Source organism: Mytilinidion resinicola, assembly GCF_010093595.1.
Source record: "Mytilinidion resinicola strain CBS 304.34 unplaced genomic scaffold BDZ99scaffold_17, whole genome shotgun sequence".
Lineage (NCBI taxonomy): Eukaryota > Fungi > Ascomycota > Dothideomycetes > Mytilinidiales > Mytilinidiaceae > Mytilinidion > Mytilinidion resinicola.
In genome coordinates, this window is record NW_022985453.1 from 969,442 (window position 1) to 986,842 (window position 17,401).

Here is a 17,401-nt window from a genome sequence, read left to right on the forward strand (position 1 = left end):
ATGGTTGAATACGCTTTTCAAGACCTGGGTACAAAATAAGAGAATGTGGGCACTAAGCAGATAAGCGCATTGAAAAGGGGGTCCCTAAATTAAGTGGATGCAGCACGTCAATCATGTAGCTGATCCATACGACTCGCGACGCCCCCTTACTACCTTCTTCACCCCACCCATCTTTAGCGCCTGTGACCAATCTCTCTCTATCGCGAGTTATCCTGACTGATCTACGAGTTGCTTGCGCTTCATCGTACAGCGTCCTCTATTGACGCACCTCGTCTTCCTGTCCCTGCCCGAGACTCCCCCCGCTCCAGCGAAATAGTCCACTGGCCACTTACTACCTGGGACACTGACATCATACTGTTTGCGATGGCACCTATCTTTTATCCTACGTCTTCGATGCGAAAGAAAAGGGATGTTGGAAATTTGCCAACATTGATGGGCTAGTGGCGTAAGGCACTCACTGCAAATGGCGGCCATACTAATATGATACCAAACAAGCTTAGAGTGGTTAAATGACTGAAAGAATGAAACCTTTATATGTGATCGAGGGCTTTGAAATATACCAACTACGCCTTTCGGTGTGTGCTCGAGGTGCCATTTTGAAGACCTTGCGGGCAGCTTGCTCGCCACGTCTCTAATCCCCCAGGCATTTAACGCAGCTCCAAATCTTTCTTAGAGACCCGCATAGTAGGTACGCTAGGTTGGTTCATACCTAAGTCAAACCCAACGCTATCAAAACGTCGAGCAATATGAAATCCATACCAGAATCTCTGCGATTTGGATACCTGTAAGCTTTGTTCATTAGCAACCGCAATTTCTGACAGACTCGACAATTGAAACACGATTTTAGTCTACGCTCACGTTCCTATGCAGCGCTCTTTTGAGCAAATCGTTCTAGAGTAATTCCGTTTGGTCGAAGTTGAGGTGTTCCCTTTTGCAAACTGCTATTGTCGTCATTTTAGAGACCCTTCCAATGTCAAATCCGGAGACACGAAGAGTGGTAGTCATCGAGATTGAGGTCTGGGGCGTCCCAGTGAGTCTCCAGGCTGGACAAAGCCGGCGTTTTTCATCCCTTTCAAATCATTCATGACGTATCGAAAGACCTCAAACAGTGCTGAATGAGGCTGGCAAAGCCCATAATATGAAAATTCAGCTGCAGAGAATGTATTGTTTCAGACCTCGTAGCTCGTTTTAAACTGAGAGGTGGTTGATAGATGTCGGCTACCAAGGTTGGCTCTACTCGCAACTATGGAAGCGACGAGGCAGCACCACCCGTCTCTTTCCCATGCATCATAACCTCGCTTCAAGTACGTTCTGTCTCTCTCCCTCTCCCACACACACGCACACACATCATTATCATCATCGCACATCCGCTCATCAAATATCCTTCACTGAACACCGATTTACCAGCTCCTCCATTACAGTGAAATGAACGCTCCAGTCTGCGTTGTCTTGACTTTTAGCTTTCATCTTCACTCCTGATAACGCAACGAAGGACCTCAGACAGTGACGTACAGGAGTACTCATGGCAGTTTTCCAGCCTAAAACCTTAGCTGGACTCAGGGCGTGTTCTGAGGATGCACCATTTACAACCGAATTCTCTATCCCCATCTTTACTTCAGTTTCAGAGAAGAAATTGGCCAAGCTTCGGGAGGAACGAAGACTGCAAGATCAAAATCGCCGCAATAACAGCCGTACTAAGAGATGCGAAGAGAATCAAGATGCGGCATGGGTGTCACAAATGCAATGGCTGGAGGCCCAACAGCGAGAACGCACCAGACTTCAGCAGGAGTTCGAGCACCGCAAAGCCATGGAGCGAAATCGCACTGCTTATGTCGCCATATTTCCTTGTCCACCTCCTGAAGCCCCGCCCAATCCGCCCGATTTCTGTTCTATTCAAGCTGGACTCCATCTTCGAAACGAGCTTACTGATCCACCCGGAATCTCTCCTCGACGTGGATTCTCCGGCCCAATTGCCCCCCGCTGTTCTCCACCCGTGGCTCGCTCTCCGCACACCACTTCACACCCTTCATATCCTCCGACTCCAATGCCTGCCTACAACGCTGCTTCCACTGGTCCTCCTCCGAGCCTCATGCCCGTGGAAAACAGTCTGCACAATAGACAAATCCTGGGATACGGCAATAATCCCCTCACATCTGATGACAGAGTCTTGGGATCTCGCAATCATGCTCCCGCACCTCGCGGGTCAGCCCCACTGGAGACGAATCATAAATGTGCCGATCAGCTGCTTCTTCTCACTCTCGAGAGGCTTCGCGAATATCGATACCAGACTGCCGGTCCAAGGAACTCTTCAAACGTCGAAAACAACTCTCGTGATTACTTCACGCGTTCTTATGCCGTTCCGCCTCCTCACGCGGTCGATACGAGCGAGAATGGCAATCTATCCTTCTTCGACAATAGTCCAGCCCCGAAATTGCCGGATAAGCTTCCAGGACCACAGGAAGCTGAGGCTCCTGTCGTGGTATTTGGCCTCTCGGCAGAATTGCTAGCTCGCAGACATCGGAGCTATGTGGTCTCTCGTGTTCGGAGTTAAGTTACAATTCTGGGCATACGGATCTATCACTGCTTGGCTTTCAACTTGCCCACTCGCCACCACTGTGAGGAGCAACTAGCCAGTAAGCAGGTAGTCAATTAAAAGGCAGTCTAAATTGCACTATTTGAAACTTGACATCGCGCCTTGGTTTCTGATATTCTATGGGGGTACCTCAAGCAGTTGTAAGGTGAGGGTGCGGGTCAAGCGATCGCTGAGTCGAAGATATTTCTTTGAATAATGTTTTGGTATACTGTGGCTTCTCCAATTTTTGAACTCTGGATATGCAGAATTCTGGGCGTGATTTATGCACCTAGGCACGTAATATTAACACGGTTACTCTGTACGGGTCCCCTTACCGATATCCAAAGCTTGGTGAGCGGAAGATGATTTTGCTAACTTCAACCATGGCTTCTCGCTTCGAATCCAATAGGGATGCGGTCCAGGCCCGTGGTTCCATAGTATTTCCGAGTTTCTCCAGATTTATTATTGGCCAGCATACACCACAAAGCCAGAACAGATGTATCCTTACACTATTCTAGCACTGGATGTGGTGCCTCAAAATACTAATAGAACTTAGGAGCACCTGGCGACAGGCCCAGTCTTTGCACGTTCTTCTACTTCTGCCTGAGGTAGCCCGGAAATGTTCCAAGCATGCCAAAATAGTAGATGTGAATCTCCGTTAGATCACCGAAACGTCTTTGTGCACTTCAAGCAGCGTTGAAACAGTTCTACAGGCTAATTCTCTAGTACTATAGATGGGTCAAATGTAGCTTCGGTCTCCATAAGTACTAAGTAAGCCAAGACAATCGGACCCACCACGAAGCGTGCAGTTTTTGGATCGCCAACAACACATTCCGGATAGTCGAGATGCGGCCTTCTTCTTATCCACACTTCCTCGCTCATACCTTTCTCTCTTCCTTCTTCGGAAACGTCAACCGCCATCTTCCGAAAAGGCTCGAAATACACAATGTTGGGGAGCGGCAGTTGGATACTCGCACCTATCCTGCTCAGTATGCAACCGAGGCCCATACCAAACTAGCCTTCGACAGATTCGCCGCCACTACGACAGTCTTGGAACATTTCTCAGGCTTAGAGACACTCGAAGTCGACATCGAACCTCTCGAACTATTCTCCGAAGTTGTTGGCGGCCAAAATAGCAATCTCGACTGTTATTCTCGCTACGAACGGCAGCGCACAACTGCTGGGTGGCGTCCAGAACCAAAACCAGCAATCTTACCCGCAGCCAGAGTTGACATATCGGAAGGGAAAGAACCGAATACTCGAATCACTTGTGCAGATTGCCCAGAAGGTGCGGTTAAAGCACTTAATTATAAGGTGGGCCAAGACGGAGGAAAGACGCTTGACTTGCCGCGTGCTTGAGTCCGAGGTGTGTGCGTCTGGGGCGGAGATGTATATTCGGCATGAGCAATCTGTTCAATTCAGTATGGAGCACTATTTGCGCGAGCAGATTGCGCCATGCGTGCTTGGACATGGGCCTTGTACAAAGGAGCGTCAATACAAGCTCTCTAGACAGGAATTAATCCACACTGTTGCAACAGAATTTCCGCTACCGGCAGCTCGGGGCGTACGCCGCCCAATAGCCCCAAGCCCTGCGATGCATGACCCAAGACGAAAACGTGGAAGGTATAATTCAATGCCCCTTCGTATATCGCAAGGCGGAAGGGATGAGATACTGTGGTAGCCTTCGTGACAGAAAGTTTAAGAAAGTGAGCCGGGATGTTTCTGGTGGAGTTAATCAATGAATTGTCACTGTGTGATTCTTTGCTTCTATAGAATAGACATTCGAAAGGAATAGGATAAACGGAGAATCGAATGGATGAGCAGTCTTCTTTATGGCGATGGTAGGTTGAGCTGAGGCTAAATTAGAGGTGTGAAAAAAGGGGTTGCCCCGCTGTTGGAAATCATCAATTGCGCGCTCTTAGAGACGACTTCTGGAGCTTATCCCGGTCACGTGCAGGCTGTCACTGTCATATATATGAGCTCTGCCCCCCAAGATGATTCATTTCAACAGCCCCCTAAGCAGCTGCAGTGGAGAACGAGAATACAGACTCATCGCCTGCCACTGTGCGGCAGATTGTGGACGTGGTCTATTCTAGGGACGACAGCCTCTTTATATTAAGCTTAGTTTATACTGGATCCATAGTACCCGATACAAATTCGTACTCCAAAGTATGCGTATCGGATGGATATTTCTCCCCCTCAACCACGGCAACTTGCTTCTAGGCCAATCGAGGTACGTCTTTAGACCCCTGGACTCGTGGTATGTCTAACGGCGAGATGGGCTTTTCGAACCATAGTACCTCCAGCCGATTTAAGTCACGTCATGGAAGTCATGTCATGGAAGTCTGATACCAGACCCACGCATGATTAGTCACTTGTGGCCAAGTGAGACGAGAACGACCTGAGTCTGTGGTATAAAATGATCGCGGAGTCCTTAGCCCCTCAGGTATCTCCGAAACTCACCAGAACCAGACATTCCTCACGTAATAGAGCGCGAAGCTAGACACGTGAGCACCTCTTACGAAAACCTACCCCGTTCCACTACCCAGAACGTGAAATATGTTCATCCAGTAATATATATGAGGTGCAATCCCATTGAGTGTTGAGTGTGTTCTTCACGGCAGGTCCATATATCGGTTCCGACACTCCTTTAATGTTTTTCGAACAGGTCGAATCTCGACTGTAAGGTGCAGGTATTATCACTACATCCACATTTCGTAAAGTTTCATTTCGTGTTAGAAATCCAAGTCCAGTAAGCCTTGGCATTAAGACTCATGTCAATTCTATATTTATCTCATACGGGAATTGATAGGTGTACCAGCTCAGTGGGTTTCGTTTTCGTCATATATCATCCGTAGTTCGGCGTAGCCTCGATGGCACAACGAATAAGGAATCTCCATGGAAGGCAAACCTCTTGAGGCGAATTCTGAAGATTTCCAAGGTCGCCCAAGCAGATGCCTTCGCACTATCGTAGTGGTGTCCCCATCCGTGCCTCTAGTCTTCGTCCTATAGGTTCTGACGCCTCAGATTCGCCGTCAGCCAGAGCACCAATTCCATTGGACACGTTGAGCCATACTTCTCAATCAGGTTCCATGGAGCGAATACGACGCTTTGCGGGTACTTAAAGTAGGTGACTTCCCTCTCCGTTATGTCCCTCATCTCGTCACTTTTGTTCTGTCTACCATTCCTTGATCTCATTGTCAGACTACGCTCTCATCTACGACACCGAGGCTACCAAAATGTACACAGGTGGCTGCTGTCGGTTCAACGCCGCAACATGGTCAACTCACAGTCCACTTTGCCGAGAACACGGGTGGCGAAAAGCAGGACTATTTCCGCATGTGGATTTCATGTACCTCGTGCTGATCTCAGTATTCGCCACTTTCGGAACCAAATCATTGATGTGGTACTTCGCACGATCATCCATCCATAGCTCTCCTCCGAAACGCAAACTTCCAGTTATTACCTACACTCCCATCTGGAACGCTAAATATGAAACAAAACTGGGTTTTCCAATCATTGACTTTCGAAGGTTTCCACGAGAGATTCGAGACATGATCTACGAGTATATGCTTCGAGAATCGGATGCCGTTGAGCTCGCAGTAGGGACGAACCAGATGATTGAAATATGGGGGGATACCATCGATGCATTCTGCGCTCTGGCCAACGACCCAGAAACCCGCCACGAGTCGTGTACTTTCTGGATGTCTAACAACAAATTCCGAATATTCGAACGGCGGCCCGCCCTTCCCTTTGGTGCCACCATCACTTTTCTCCTTTCCGTTGGAAACCCCTACCGGAACATGATCAAGAGTCTTGAGATCCGCAATTCAGGCGACGTAGATCTGGTTGAGCACGCAGTCTTTGATCATCTCAGCTTAGCATTTGAAAAGCTTTCTCTCGTCATCGACGTACTGAAGCACTTCCCGAATCTAGAGTCACTGCTCATCGACATTGAGCCCCTGCAACTGTTCTCCCGACTCGTTTGCGGAGATACTAGCACCAATGACCTTTATTCGCTGGCGTACGACATCAAAGACGACGATGACGGCTGCTCAAAGATGACACGACTGGAAAAAACGGAGTGGATGGAGAACAACAAAGTTCTTCAGTTGCTCATTCGGGTAGCTAAGCAGGTGAATTTGAAGCGCTTGGTAGTGAGGTGGGCCAAGCTGGATGACAGGAGCTCGACGTGGGATGCGCTAGGAGCATGGCCAATTGTGGAAGACTTGTCAGTTCTGTATACTTGGCATGAACATGCAATCCAGCTTAGCATGGAGAACTATCTTAGGGAGAAAATCCACCCTTGTGTCCTTGGGCATGGCCCTGTTACACAAGAACGTGCACTGGTGCCAAAGACGCAAACAGGAATTCGGAACTCCCCTGGCGCACGTCCCTTACTAGAGCGACTCGGTGTGACATGACTAAGAACTTGGCTAATGGGAGACTGGGGGTTTCGAGGTGTGTTCGTTAATGCAACTTTGTTGATAATAGATGTTGAGAAATAGAAAGGCGGCAAGCGCGGACGAGATACGACCCGTAAGAGTGGACTGCGCTGTGATAGTCCCTTCGGCATACTGGAGGAAGATGCGTCTCTCTATGGCTTTCAAACGGGCTGACACATTGTGAGGATCAAGGTACGGCCCCCTTTCACAGCTCGTATTATACCTTCAGGCCACAGGTGGCACCCCGACCCCGTCCCTATTCTATCCCCAGCTTCTCCTCTTTTGTCCTCCATGCCCCCGCTCACTGCGTTCCAACACGCCGGAGGGCTAATTACATCTGAGGTAGGGCATAGTGCAGCTGATAGTAGCCATATGAAGGAAGCGATAGGAAGGGGGAATGTAGTCAGTCTCAATTGGTATATACTATATCAATAATGTGTTAAACTGCTCTAATGAGAAGATGCTCGACATTTTTGTTCAAGCCGGAAGAGATTTTGACTGCGGTGTCTCCATTGGCGGCGCCAGAAGCTCTGCCATTGCCGATGCGCCATTCCTCTCCGCGAAATCCGAGAACGCCTTTTGCGCACCACTCTGAGCAAAACAGTAGCTCGCCACATTAACCTCGTCCTGCAGGCAGGCTTCTTTATTGGTGAACGTAACTCTTTCCAGCGACGTCTTGGAAGAAGCCAATGTAACAGCTGGAAGCTTAGCCAACCCGAAAGCAAGTCACATCGCTCTTTGCTTCGGCTCGTCGCTGACTTCGTTAACCATGCCCAGTTTCAGCGCCTCATCTGCGTCCACCCATCTGTCTGTGAGAAGCAGCTCCTTAGCCTTCAGAAGGCCGACAAGTCGCACGAGACGTAGACTGATTCCACCCGTCACGGCATATCCGAGCATAACCCCTGGAAAACGGAACCGGGCCCCAGGCCCTCCGATGACGAAGTCGGCAGCGAGAGCGATTTCGGCGCCTCCACCAATTGCAAAACCATGCACGGCGGCGATGATGATAGCTCGGGAGGATGAAGTCAAGCGGGTGATGTCTTGCAGTCCGTGGAAGGCTTCTCTCAGCTCAAGTCTTCTCCGGCGCAGAATGATCGGTCGCCTGCGCCTTCCAATACGATGACGCGACTTTTTTGATGGGCGTGCAGTGCCTTGACGAGCTCTTGGAGCAGGTCGACGCTGATTCCATTCATGGCCTTGGGGCGGTTCAAGGTAATTTTGACGATGCCATCCTTGGGGTATTCGACGAGGATTGGAGGTTCCATCATCGTACTGTGAGCAAGTGCAATAGGATAGCTGGTTGTGCAAAGCTAAGGAGACAAGATGAAGCATATACAAGTTTTGGCTCAGGCCGACATAAAGTACTCGAATAGCGGTTCTCTCAAAAACTGTTTTGAGGCCCCCGGCAGGCTCGAGCTAAGCCTAAAAGAATAGACGTGGAAACTTATCCCAAGTAGAATCAGCCTAGTCAGCATCCTGCGTGAGAGAAAGATACTTCGGTTGCTCCCATCGCCTATCGGATAAGTTAATGACCGTTGCGCCTGAAACATATCGCGGCGCCTAAAACTTATCGGGAAGTTGCACGCTTGCGCACTTTGGACTCAAGGGGCATCGATATCTGTCGACCTACTTGATTCGTGGATGAGATGCTGGTTGCGAAGCGACCGCGTCTGAAAAGTCTCTGCAAGTCCTAGGGAGCGCTGTCCAAGACGGGAGACAGCTCAATGTGGCTTGGTGAAAAAGAAGGACTGAAGGAATAAAAGGGCATATACACCGAATCCATACCCAGGTTTCAACGTTCCTTTCAGCCTTTCAGACCAGAATCCGTCCAAACTTCTTGCTCTGGACAAAATCAGCCATTACTCAACGCGGCGATCCAAGCCATGCAGTCCCCAGCACAAATCTGTGACACCCAGCACAAATCTGTGATACAACGACGGACGGAATGCTCCACGCTATAGTCTCAAGCCACTCCGCATCATCGGATTTCCGCAACAGACCCTCTTACACTTAACCTCGGCGTATTATTCGAGTCGAAGCGAGCGACCTACGATACAACTTGACTTGTACGACGCTGGCCATTGAGGCTAGAGAGGGACGGTTGAGATCCGGCATGATTTCGGACATCGATACTGGATTTGGGGTTCGGTTGAGCGTTCTTTTTAGGCTGTCTTGCTTTATATGTACCTCGTTTGCTCTTCAATCTGTTTAATGTAGATAAATCTAGCGGAGAACCATGTTTCAATGATTTTGGCCCCCACAGCCCCTGCTGGAAGCTCACACAAGGTCTTTTTTACGTCTGCCAAGGAGGCTAATAAGGCTTGCGCATATACGCGTATTCGCAGGATGCAGCCTTTTTAGGTCAGCACCAGACTGCTTGCTGCTTACTCCAGCATTACTTGGTACAAAGGTATCTTCTCCCATTCCAATATCCAGGAATACGACCTTGTGGACGCTGATACTGGCTCAAGACCTTCTCCGCCGCTCTGGAGGTTCCACGGATTCCACCCCTCAGCCCATCCAATCATGGGACAAAAAAGCCTTATCCTCCATACCCGTGCTCCCTGGCAAAACTCCTCCTGCCGAGATCCAAAACGGTCCGGCGCATTTCTTGAAATCTATTTCTGTCGTCGTGAGTTACTCAATGAAGCACATACTTTTGCAAGTCTTTCAGCCCACCCTTCATCGCTTCCCCATACATGTAACCGTGGATGTAAACATCGCCCACGAAGCGATACCGACCACGCGGGCCCTCCGGACGTATTAAGATCGGTGTACTGCACCCCAGCGGCACGACAACCACGTCACCGGCCGCCATGAAGCCAGATCCCATCCCCATGCGACCATTTTCAGTAAGACAAAAGCATCGTCCCATCATTCGTGCGCCAAAGTGCTCTTGTAGGAACTGCCGACGAGCTTTCGGTTCGATATGGACCGGTTCTTGAGGGGCCACATAGCGTTGGATCTCTTCGTCAAGTGGCATTCGTGGAAGGCGTTCGCGCAACAGCGATGAGAAGACGTGGTAGCAGGCCGTCAGCCACTTTGGTGACTCCGCGAAGGCTTGAGGTACCTGGTCAAGACACAAGGTCCGGCAGAACGCTTCTTGATTTCCGAGGTTCCATCGTTCCTGACTTCCCAGAAGCAAAGCCCTCCAGTGTACGAATGCCATCAGGTAGTCGGCCAGTGTGCAAAGAGTTCCCACTGAGATGCCGTGCACACTAATGGTGTCGAGATATACAGCAGAGATTTCGAGCTCTCTCCGTCTCTCATCCAAGAACTTGTACTTGGCATCGGTCTCGCCAGAGGCTGAGAAAGCGAAAGAACGTCCAAGGGATGCAGTTTCAGGGACATGAGACCAATCCGGGGCCCAGGAGGGTAGATTTGCGGAGCTAGTGTGGAGAGGGAAGTGAATAGATTCGCAGATGACATCTAGCCGTTCGGTCGAGTGGAGGAGGTGGTCGACAACGTTGATGTAAACCTCTTTGACTGAGAGGTTGTAGTCGACCGGAAATTCGTTGCGTATGTCCTCAGGCAGCAAGCCGAGTATTCCAAAGACCTTGTCTCGAGCATCCGCACTGAGCTTTCGCCTACAAGCACGCATAACCTCAAGCAAGGAGTCTTCCCCGAGGCTGGTCATAGAGCTGAAATCTGGTATGCTGCTGGGGCCTTGATACGCCAAAACCTGGGAGTATGTGAACTGATTCTGCGAGGATCTTTGGCCGTTGCCGTGGTTGTGGCTTCCCGGAAATGTAAGATCGAAGTTGGCTTTGTGGTCCCAAAAGACGTTTGATGCCACCCTGTAAACGTCCCAGTGTAACTTAGATGACCCGCAGTAAACCCAGATCTCCTTTGCATTGAAGACTTCTTGGACCACCCAGAGCCGCCTCCAGTAGTCACGTTCAAATAACGCAATGACAGCAGGAAAACCAGGCCCATCCCTGCTTAGTTTTATCAGATCACTGACATAGTGCGATACCTGAGCATTGTTTGCCACGTCTTGCAGTAAATCAACGGCCACGTTGCTGTTGTCCGCTTCTGACCCCAACCATATAGCCACGTGCGTTGCTTGGGTATAGATGCTCGTCATCAGCTGTACTTGTTGAGTTCGCTCATCGCGATTCTGCTGGTCGATGCAAAGGGCGTCTGCCCATACAAGCACGTCCTCTTTCTTTTCACGAAGAGCCTCTAACGCCCCATGTAGACTCATGGAGACAGGAACAATAGCGCCCTCGAGTATGAGTTTCCGCGTATCGTCTCTATTGTTCGGTTAGAAATCAAAATTCAGAGATGAAGACGGAGATATCTCTTACGCATCTCCCCAGGCGTAGGATATGGCAACAAAATCGGGAGGATTCTCGATGGAAGCGTGAACTATTTCGCATTTGATCTTCGAGCTTCTGGCAGGTAGGATCCTGACTAATCTGAACTCCATTTCACGAAGCGGGGTATATTGGTAAGTCTTGATGCCGAGAACGCCAGAAGACACTGACGGCGATGGCGGCGGAGGCCGTGACATCGATCCATTGCGAGACCAAGAGCGCTCGTCTGATGTAGGTTGGGATGAAATTGATCTAGAGTCGTCTGGCCGAACCGTATCCGGGGGAGTGTGGAGGCTACCGGAGAACGGGAATGGCACCTGAAGACTCACCGGTCGATAGCCTTTCGCGAGCCCTATGCTTGGGTTTGCCTGAGGAAGAGTTGCCGGAAAGCTTTTACGGCGATCATCTGAAGGAGGGGAGGCTATTTGGTCGATATTAGACGGCTTGTTCAGTGGAAGGCTCGAAGAGTTTACGTCAACAACGGGCAACGGCGATGAGCCACGAGCCTCGAACATCGTTTGGCGGCGGACACGGTTGATAGGCGATGGAATCCGTGGCCCCGAAACCCTAGGATTACCCCGGACAGGGAGTGGAGGTGATGGCATTCGTGGGCTTGAAAGAAGCGGCGGCACAGGTAGTGGTGGGATCTCCTGTTCTTCGGTGGTCTTCGATGGAAGACGGTAATGAGGACGCGGAGGCGACGTGCGCTGTGGGCTTGATGGCGAATCCGGAGGGTTGCCATAGTAAAACCCATCATCTTCGGACGATGTTGCTTGTGCGTCCTGGTTGGACTGCCGATTATTGACAACTGGAGGTGAAGGATGCGGTACTCCTTTGTGATACGGTCGAGATGGCGTTGAACCACGAGATCTCCCGGGCTCCACAGATTCGAATTCGTCATGATCAGTCATGTGATGATGAATGGGGATGCCCGATGGGTCAATAATTACTGGCACAGGGCTTGGAGGAAATGAGCGGCGAGGAACCGAAACCGGGCCTTTATCTTCAGGTCCAGCTATGTCTGGCATTGGCAAGGGCCGAGGAATTATGTATAAATTTGGTCGTGAAGAAGGCGGCTGATATAGAGAGCTGAGTAGAGGAGGTAAAGGAACTTGGCTGCGTGATGCACGATCTAATTGCGGCGGCGAGGGGACTTGCCTCCTCGATATTCGCCGGGTTCGCTCATTGATCCTATCGTGCCGTGTTGTAGCCTCATCCTCAGAGTGGTACTCACGCGATCGACCTTGCCTTCGCTCAGGGCTCCTTGAAGGACGGTGTTTTGCTGAGCGCTGTCGTCGTGGTCTGGAAGCGTCATCACCCGGCTTGAGATGGACGTCGTCAGCCTCGTCCCTGGATGGCACGCTAGGCGACGAGGAGCTCTGAGGATGTTTCAGTTTGTGATACCATGTAGACATTGTTAGAGAGTCTGTGAGCGGGATATGGTCTAGTCAGCGGGATCGCGATTTTGTTGGCCCTAACAATCCTGTGCAAGCCAAATGTGTATTTGTTATTCTATTGGAGAGGGGGAAAAAAGGGCTAAATAAAAGAGGAAAGTACATCTGAAATTCGCGATAACTCTGATGTGTTCATCCAAGGTGTTGTTGGGATCATCTCGAAAGGCGTTGCCTGCGGGGTTATCGAGTCTTCGTCCTGGTGTGGCGGCTGAGAGGCCGCACCTTGGCAATCCAAAAAGCAAGTACTTATTTCGAAGCAGCTAAGATAATAGCGAAGATATCTAGGAATTAAGGGATATATAATTAGTAGTCCCCTTTCTATAAGGTTTTAAGTAATGTAAGTAAATATATATATTGTTAAAGTTTCTAATGCATGCATGCATAGGAAACTGTGCACGAGGTGGTAGTGTGCAGGAGCCCGTCGCTACAAGATTCTATTCTCATTGCCGTCGGCTGTGTGGCTAAGAGCCAGTTCGGCTACCTCATACGGTACCGCACCTCGGAGCGTGTAAGCTGAATTTAGTTTAGTGTTGCATAACTTTCAATTGTACGCTACCGCCGCAAATCCTGTTTGGTTACCCATTGTATCTCAGCAGCGGGTCAGCCTTATCTCAGGAACCTCAGCCGCCCCTTGAGGAATTTGAGGCGTGCACAACTTTACCCCCTACACCGCCCTCACCCCCCTGCCACCTACCCCCCTGCACACCCTAAATTCCTCTGCGGAGCGTCTGAGGACATTTGGGCACGGGCTTGTTGTAAGCTGGTTTTTTTTCAACAGGTCAGCTTTCTTCAGTGGACGAGAATATGGTATTCTTAACCAGCCACGCTCTTGGTTGTCGATGCAATAGAATATTCAGGTACTCTTATACTTAATTTATATCTTTATACCCTACTACCTAGAGTATTAGGGGGCGAACTACAGCGCCAAAAAAAGTGTGTTCATTTTTGTAACTGGTTCACGCGCCATTTCGATCTGCTTTTAAGATGGAATTTCACCACTACAGCTTACCTTACCCTAAGAACCTAGGAGCTAGATCTTAAAGGTGTAAGGAAGCAGCTCCCAAAGTTTTAGAATAAGGCAAGCTGTGGTGGTGGAATGCGACCGCAAAAGGTCCTAGATGGTCGCCCTTATTAACCGCGCCCAAAAGTCCTCAGACCCTCTACGAGGAATTGGCCTGCCCGTCACGTGAACCGCCTTTTTGGCAGAATTCTCTGCACAACGTGCACAACGTGCACAACGCCCAACACCAACCACACGCACTCAGGCAGGGCAATATCCTCGTAGAGGGTCTGAGGCACCTGAGATAAGGTCAGCCCTAAGATATAGTAGTGCCAAGCGTATATAAGGTTGCATAGAACTTTCCTATCTACGCTTGTAAAATTCTCATTTGCAGATTGGTAGAATCTTAGAACCGCAGCGTATATGGGACCGTATATTGTCCCCCCATAATATAAATAAGAAACCTAAAGAGACAGATAGATTGCAAGAGGTGGAAGAGGCTATATTTACATTTTTAGAAGTTTTAATTTTTGAAGTTTTGCTAACTAATTATTAAGTTGACGCTGAGTGCACGATGGCAATACACGCTCGAGATACGCTCTGAGGTACCGTACCGTACGAGGGGGCAACCTGAGCGGGCTGCTCGCCCTCCCTGTCAGTTTCAGGGGCATTATAGTAATATCCTAGGAAAATAGTGCGGGTACAACTATAATGCCCCCCAAAACTGACAGGGAGGGCGCTCAGGTTACCTCCTTGTATGTAAGATAAGGCGCACTTCTTTGGACATCGAGAGTTTACAGCTCCAAAACACCGCGAGCTTGGTTTCGCATATCGGCCTCTCAATCGCCAGCCTCTTCGTCACTATAACCCTTTCATTTGAGCATATTCGCACCCTTGAACACGATCATCCCATCTCAGTCTTCGCGCGGAACGGCTCGGCCGTAAGCTATTCACGCTAAAATGCGAATGTACCGCGATCCGCACAACCGGCGACCGCGGAAACAATGATACACTGCGTTCGTAATGTGCTTATGCTTCTTGAGTGCGTAAAATGGTGGCTGTGAAAATAGGCGGGGTGATCGAAGCCGGTTGGTTTCGGGCGTAGGACTTTTACGCACGAAGACATCGTAGGTGAAGTAATGTAAGACTTCTTGCAAGTTTCCTGACTTCATCATCACCGTCATCAAAAAAAACACCTCAATCGCATCAATACCCTAAAGCCGAGTTGTTTCGCATCATCACTGCTTCCCATATTTTCATCTACATCACCTTTACTCTTTACTCCATCATCGGTCTTAGAAAACCTCCTAATCCATTCTCATAAATCCTCCCAATATGCGTCGTTCAACCATCATCGGTATGCTGGCCGGCCTATTCACCCTCTCAGCCGCCTTACCTACCACGACGTCAAGCACAAGCGCAATCGCGACTCCCATTCCGACTCAGACGCTCACAGCCGAGATCCTTCTCGGCTCTGCCCTTCGCCCAATCCCCGTTCCAGGCGGAGCACGCCTCAGTATGTGCCCTTACATATCCCCCACCGCCTTCTGCATCTAACAGCTTCCTAGTCGAACCCATAACTGGGGGCACAGTCAACGGCGTCATCAACGGCACTATCAGCGGTGGCTTCGCGTCGCCCATTCTCACCTCCAACGGCACGATCCATCAAGTCAGTATCTATGTCTACGGCCTGACATCCACCAACCAGTCCTTCTTCGTGCGCGAGACAGGCGTCGGGCCAAAGACGGGCCAAGTCACAAGACTGGAGATCGAGGCTGGCGGCCACGGACCTGGAGATGAGGTGGATTTGTACGACACGTTTATTCTAGCGAGAGTGGAGCCGAATAAGGCGGAGACCGCAGTGAGCGTGCAGGGGTATGCGGTGCCGCAGCCGGTGTAAATGAGTGACAATCCTTCTTTGGGAACTTTCGAGGCGTTCGCGATTGGGGTGCTGGGATGAGGAAGGTTCTGCTATCACCGCGGATGGAATTTGACTGGCCATGTTAACAGTGCGTAAAACTCATAGTTCTTCTGGGGTATCGGGAAAGGCTCTGTTTTCTTCTTTGTTATTTTCTATATCGCTACAAGAATGGGAAATAAATGCCGTCGACGCTTGCATTGGTGGTGACTAGAAAAACACGAAGTCCTTCGTACTTCCCCGCTGCTAAATACATCTACATCAATTTCGAACGTTCCACCCTTGCGCCACCAGGGTGCGGAATTTTGGCGGGCTAAAGCTTGATGGAGAAAGATCGGTGGTATTATTCCTTTTCAATTTCGGTATGGGAATCGCGGGTGGCCAAGCCGCGAGAAGACGACAGCGTTTCAGCGACGTCTTTGGTCCACAGGCTACTGGCTTCATGCCCATGGGAAATACGATATTTATGCTGGAAAAAAGGGTGCTGCGGCTTTCGAGAACGTCGATGGCTACTGCCGTCCCGGATTCATGTACGACTGAACCAAGAGAGATTAATAACCAGACCCCCTCAAAAGGTATGAGACAAATACAATGACGAAGCTGACAAGATTCAGGTGTTGTAAACAATAGGCTATCTTAAACGATGAAGACGTCTAAACTAAAGCTCGATCAAGAAGTTTAAAATACCGGCATTAAGGCTTTAAATGGCCTCTGCTATTACTATAAAATCTGCATAGTCATCTAGTCTCGTCAAAATTATGGACTGTGACCAACGAGGTTCTTCTATAATCAGCTTTCCACCGTCTTAATCTCCCTACTCGCCAATTCCATCCCTCATCCCTCAACACCAACCCTCTCCTTCCCTCCAAACTTCTCCTCCAACTCCAACAACCTCTTCACTATATCCCCAACCGACTCTTCAAGCTCCGAAACGTTATCCCCAACACCTCATTCCCCTCCCGCGCCTCCATCCTCACCGCCACAGCACCCCTATCCTTCCCCGTATCAACCTGCATTCTCCCCTCCAGCCCATTCACCTCCCCTCCGCCCCCTCCCTCCCCGCCAGCCTCCCCATCGCCTCCACAACCGCCGTCGCCAACAGCGCCATCCCCCCAACCAAAGCCCTCCTACCCCTCACCCGCGGCTCCGTCAACGCCCTCACATGCGCCGTCGCCAAATTCCGCACATCGACATACGACGGAAACAGAACCCCATGCGTACCCGGCACCTCCGCAAACGTCCCGTCAGACAAGCTGTAAACCTGCGCTGTCGACACATTCAGCCCCGCCATGCTCGCCACCGCCTAGATCGGCGGGCCGAGGATCGCGCTCTTTAAGGCAGCAGCACCGTGACGCTGTACGGCGGCTGCGCGGCGCGCACGTACGCCCACAGCGCGCGCGCTCGGCTTCCTTTGTGCTGCTGGCGTACGCGAGCATGATGTTTGCTGAGGCGCGCGCAGTGGCGGACGTGAGGGGCGTCCCGAAGGCGTTGGTGAAGATGATGTTGAGGAGCTCGGCGCGGGAGCCCGTGGTGGCGGCGAGGATGGAGCCGGTGACAGCGATGGAGCGGAGGAGGGCGAGGATGCCGTTGACGGAGGGCTGTAGCCAGGCGGTGCCGAAGTCGGCGGTCGGGGAGGAGGTCCAGGGGATGGCGACGTGGATGACCTAGGGATGGGATAGTGTGGGAAGGGGGG

At 50.5% G+C, this 17,401-nt stretch overlaps 6 protein-coding genes across 6 annotated transcripts in view; 3 read left to right on the forward strand and 3 right to left on the reverse strand.

Moving 5' to 3' along the window:
* Nucleotides 1-1,522: 1,522 nt before the first annotated feature.
* BDZ99DRAFT_524315 (uncharacterized protein) lies at nucleotides 1,523-2,551 on the forward strand (the record flags this gene model as incomplete). Its single annotated transcript, XM_033725891.1, has 1 exon — nucleotides 1,523-2,551. One exon carries the CDS (start codon nucleotides 1,523-1,525, stop codon nucleotides 2,549-2,551), a length of 1,029 nt encoding a protein of 342 aa, XP_033573053.1.
* A 3,260-nt stretch (nucleotides 2,552-5,811) lies between these two features.
* Nucleotides 5,812-6,996, forward strand: BDZ99DRAFT_524316 (uncharacterized protein; the record flags this gene model as incomplete). Its single annotated transcript, XM_033725892.1, has 1 exon — nucleotides 5,812-6,996. One exon carries the CDS (start codon nucleotides 5,812-5,814, stop codon nucleotides 6,994-6,996), a length of 1,185 nt encoding a protein of 394 aa, XP_033573054.1.
* Nucleotides 6,997-7,743: 747 nt separating this feature from the next.
* On the reverse strand, nucleotides 7,744-9,132 carry BDZ99DRAFT_480081 (ClpP/crotonase; the record flags this gene model as incomplete). Its single annotated transcript, XM_033722311.1, has 2 exons — nucleotides 7,744-8,327; nucleotides 9,069-9,132. The coding sequence occupies 2 exons, from the start codon at nucleotides 9,130-9,132 to the stop codon at nucleotides 7,744-7,746; spliced, it is 648 nt and encodes a 215-aa protein (XP_033573055.1).
* Nucleotides 9,133-9,658: 526 nt separating this feature from the next.
* On the reverse strand, nucleotides 9,659-11,533 carry BDZ99DRAFT_395393 (uncharacterized protein; the record flags this gene model as incomplete). Its single annotated transcript, XM_033715946.1, has 2 exons — nucleotides 9,659-11,273; nucleotides 11,328-11,533. 2 exons carry the CDS (start codon nucleotides 11,531-11,533, stop codon nucleotides 9,659-9,661), a joined length of 1,821 nt encoding a protein of 606 aa, XP_033573056.1.
* Nucleotides 11,534-15,021: 3,488 nt separating this feature from the next.
* Nucleotides 15,022-15,899, forward strand: BDZ99DRAFT_103858 (uncharacterized protein). Its single transcript, XM_033712338.1, has 2 exons — nucleotides 15,022-15,306; nucleotides 15,359-15,899. Exons 1-2 carry the CDS (start codon nucleotides 15,126-15,128, stop codon nucleotides 15,688-15,690), a joined length of 513 nt encoding a protein of 170 aa, XP_033573057.1. The 5' UTR covers nucleotides 15,022-15,125; the 3' UTR covers nucleotides 15,691-15,899.
* An 842-nt stretch (nucleotides 15,900-16,741) lies between these two features.
* The window catches only part of BDZ99DRAFT_490478 (NAD(P)-binding protein), a gene marked incomplete at both ends in the record, with an annotated part of 908 nt that continues 248 nt past the window's right edge, over nucleotides 16,742-17,401 (reverse strand). The window contains 2 exons of the mRNA XM_033723055.1: nucleotides 16,742-16,974; nucleotides 17,093-17,372. Of these exons, the coding sequence (XP_033573058.1) occupies nucleotides 16,742-16,974; nucleotides 17,093-17,372 (513 nt within the window). The remainder of the gene's footprint in view (nucleotides 16,975-17,092; nucleotides 17,373-17,401) is intronic.

Coding starts and splice junctions, on each gene's coding strand:
- BDZ99DRAFT_103858 (XM_033712338.1), top strand. CDS start 15,126: ATGCGTCGTTCAACCATCATCGGTATGCTGGCCGGCCTATTCACCCTC. Junction 15,307..15,358: donor TCCAGGCGGAGCACGCCTCA/GTATGTGCCCTT, acceptor ACAGCTTCCTAG/TCGAACCCATAACTGGGGGC.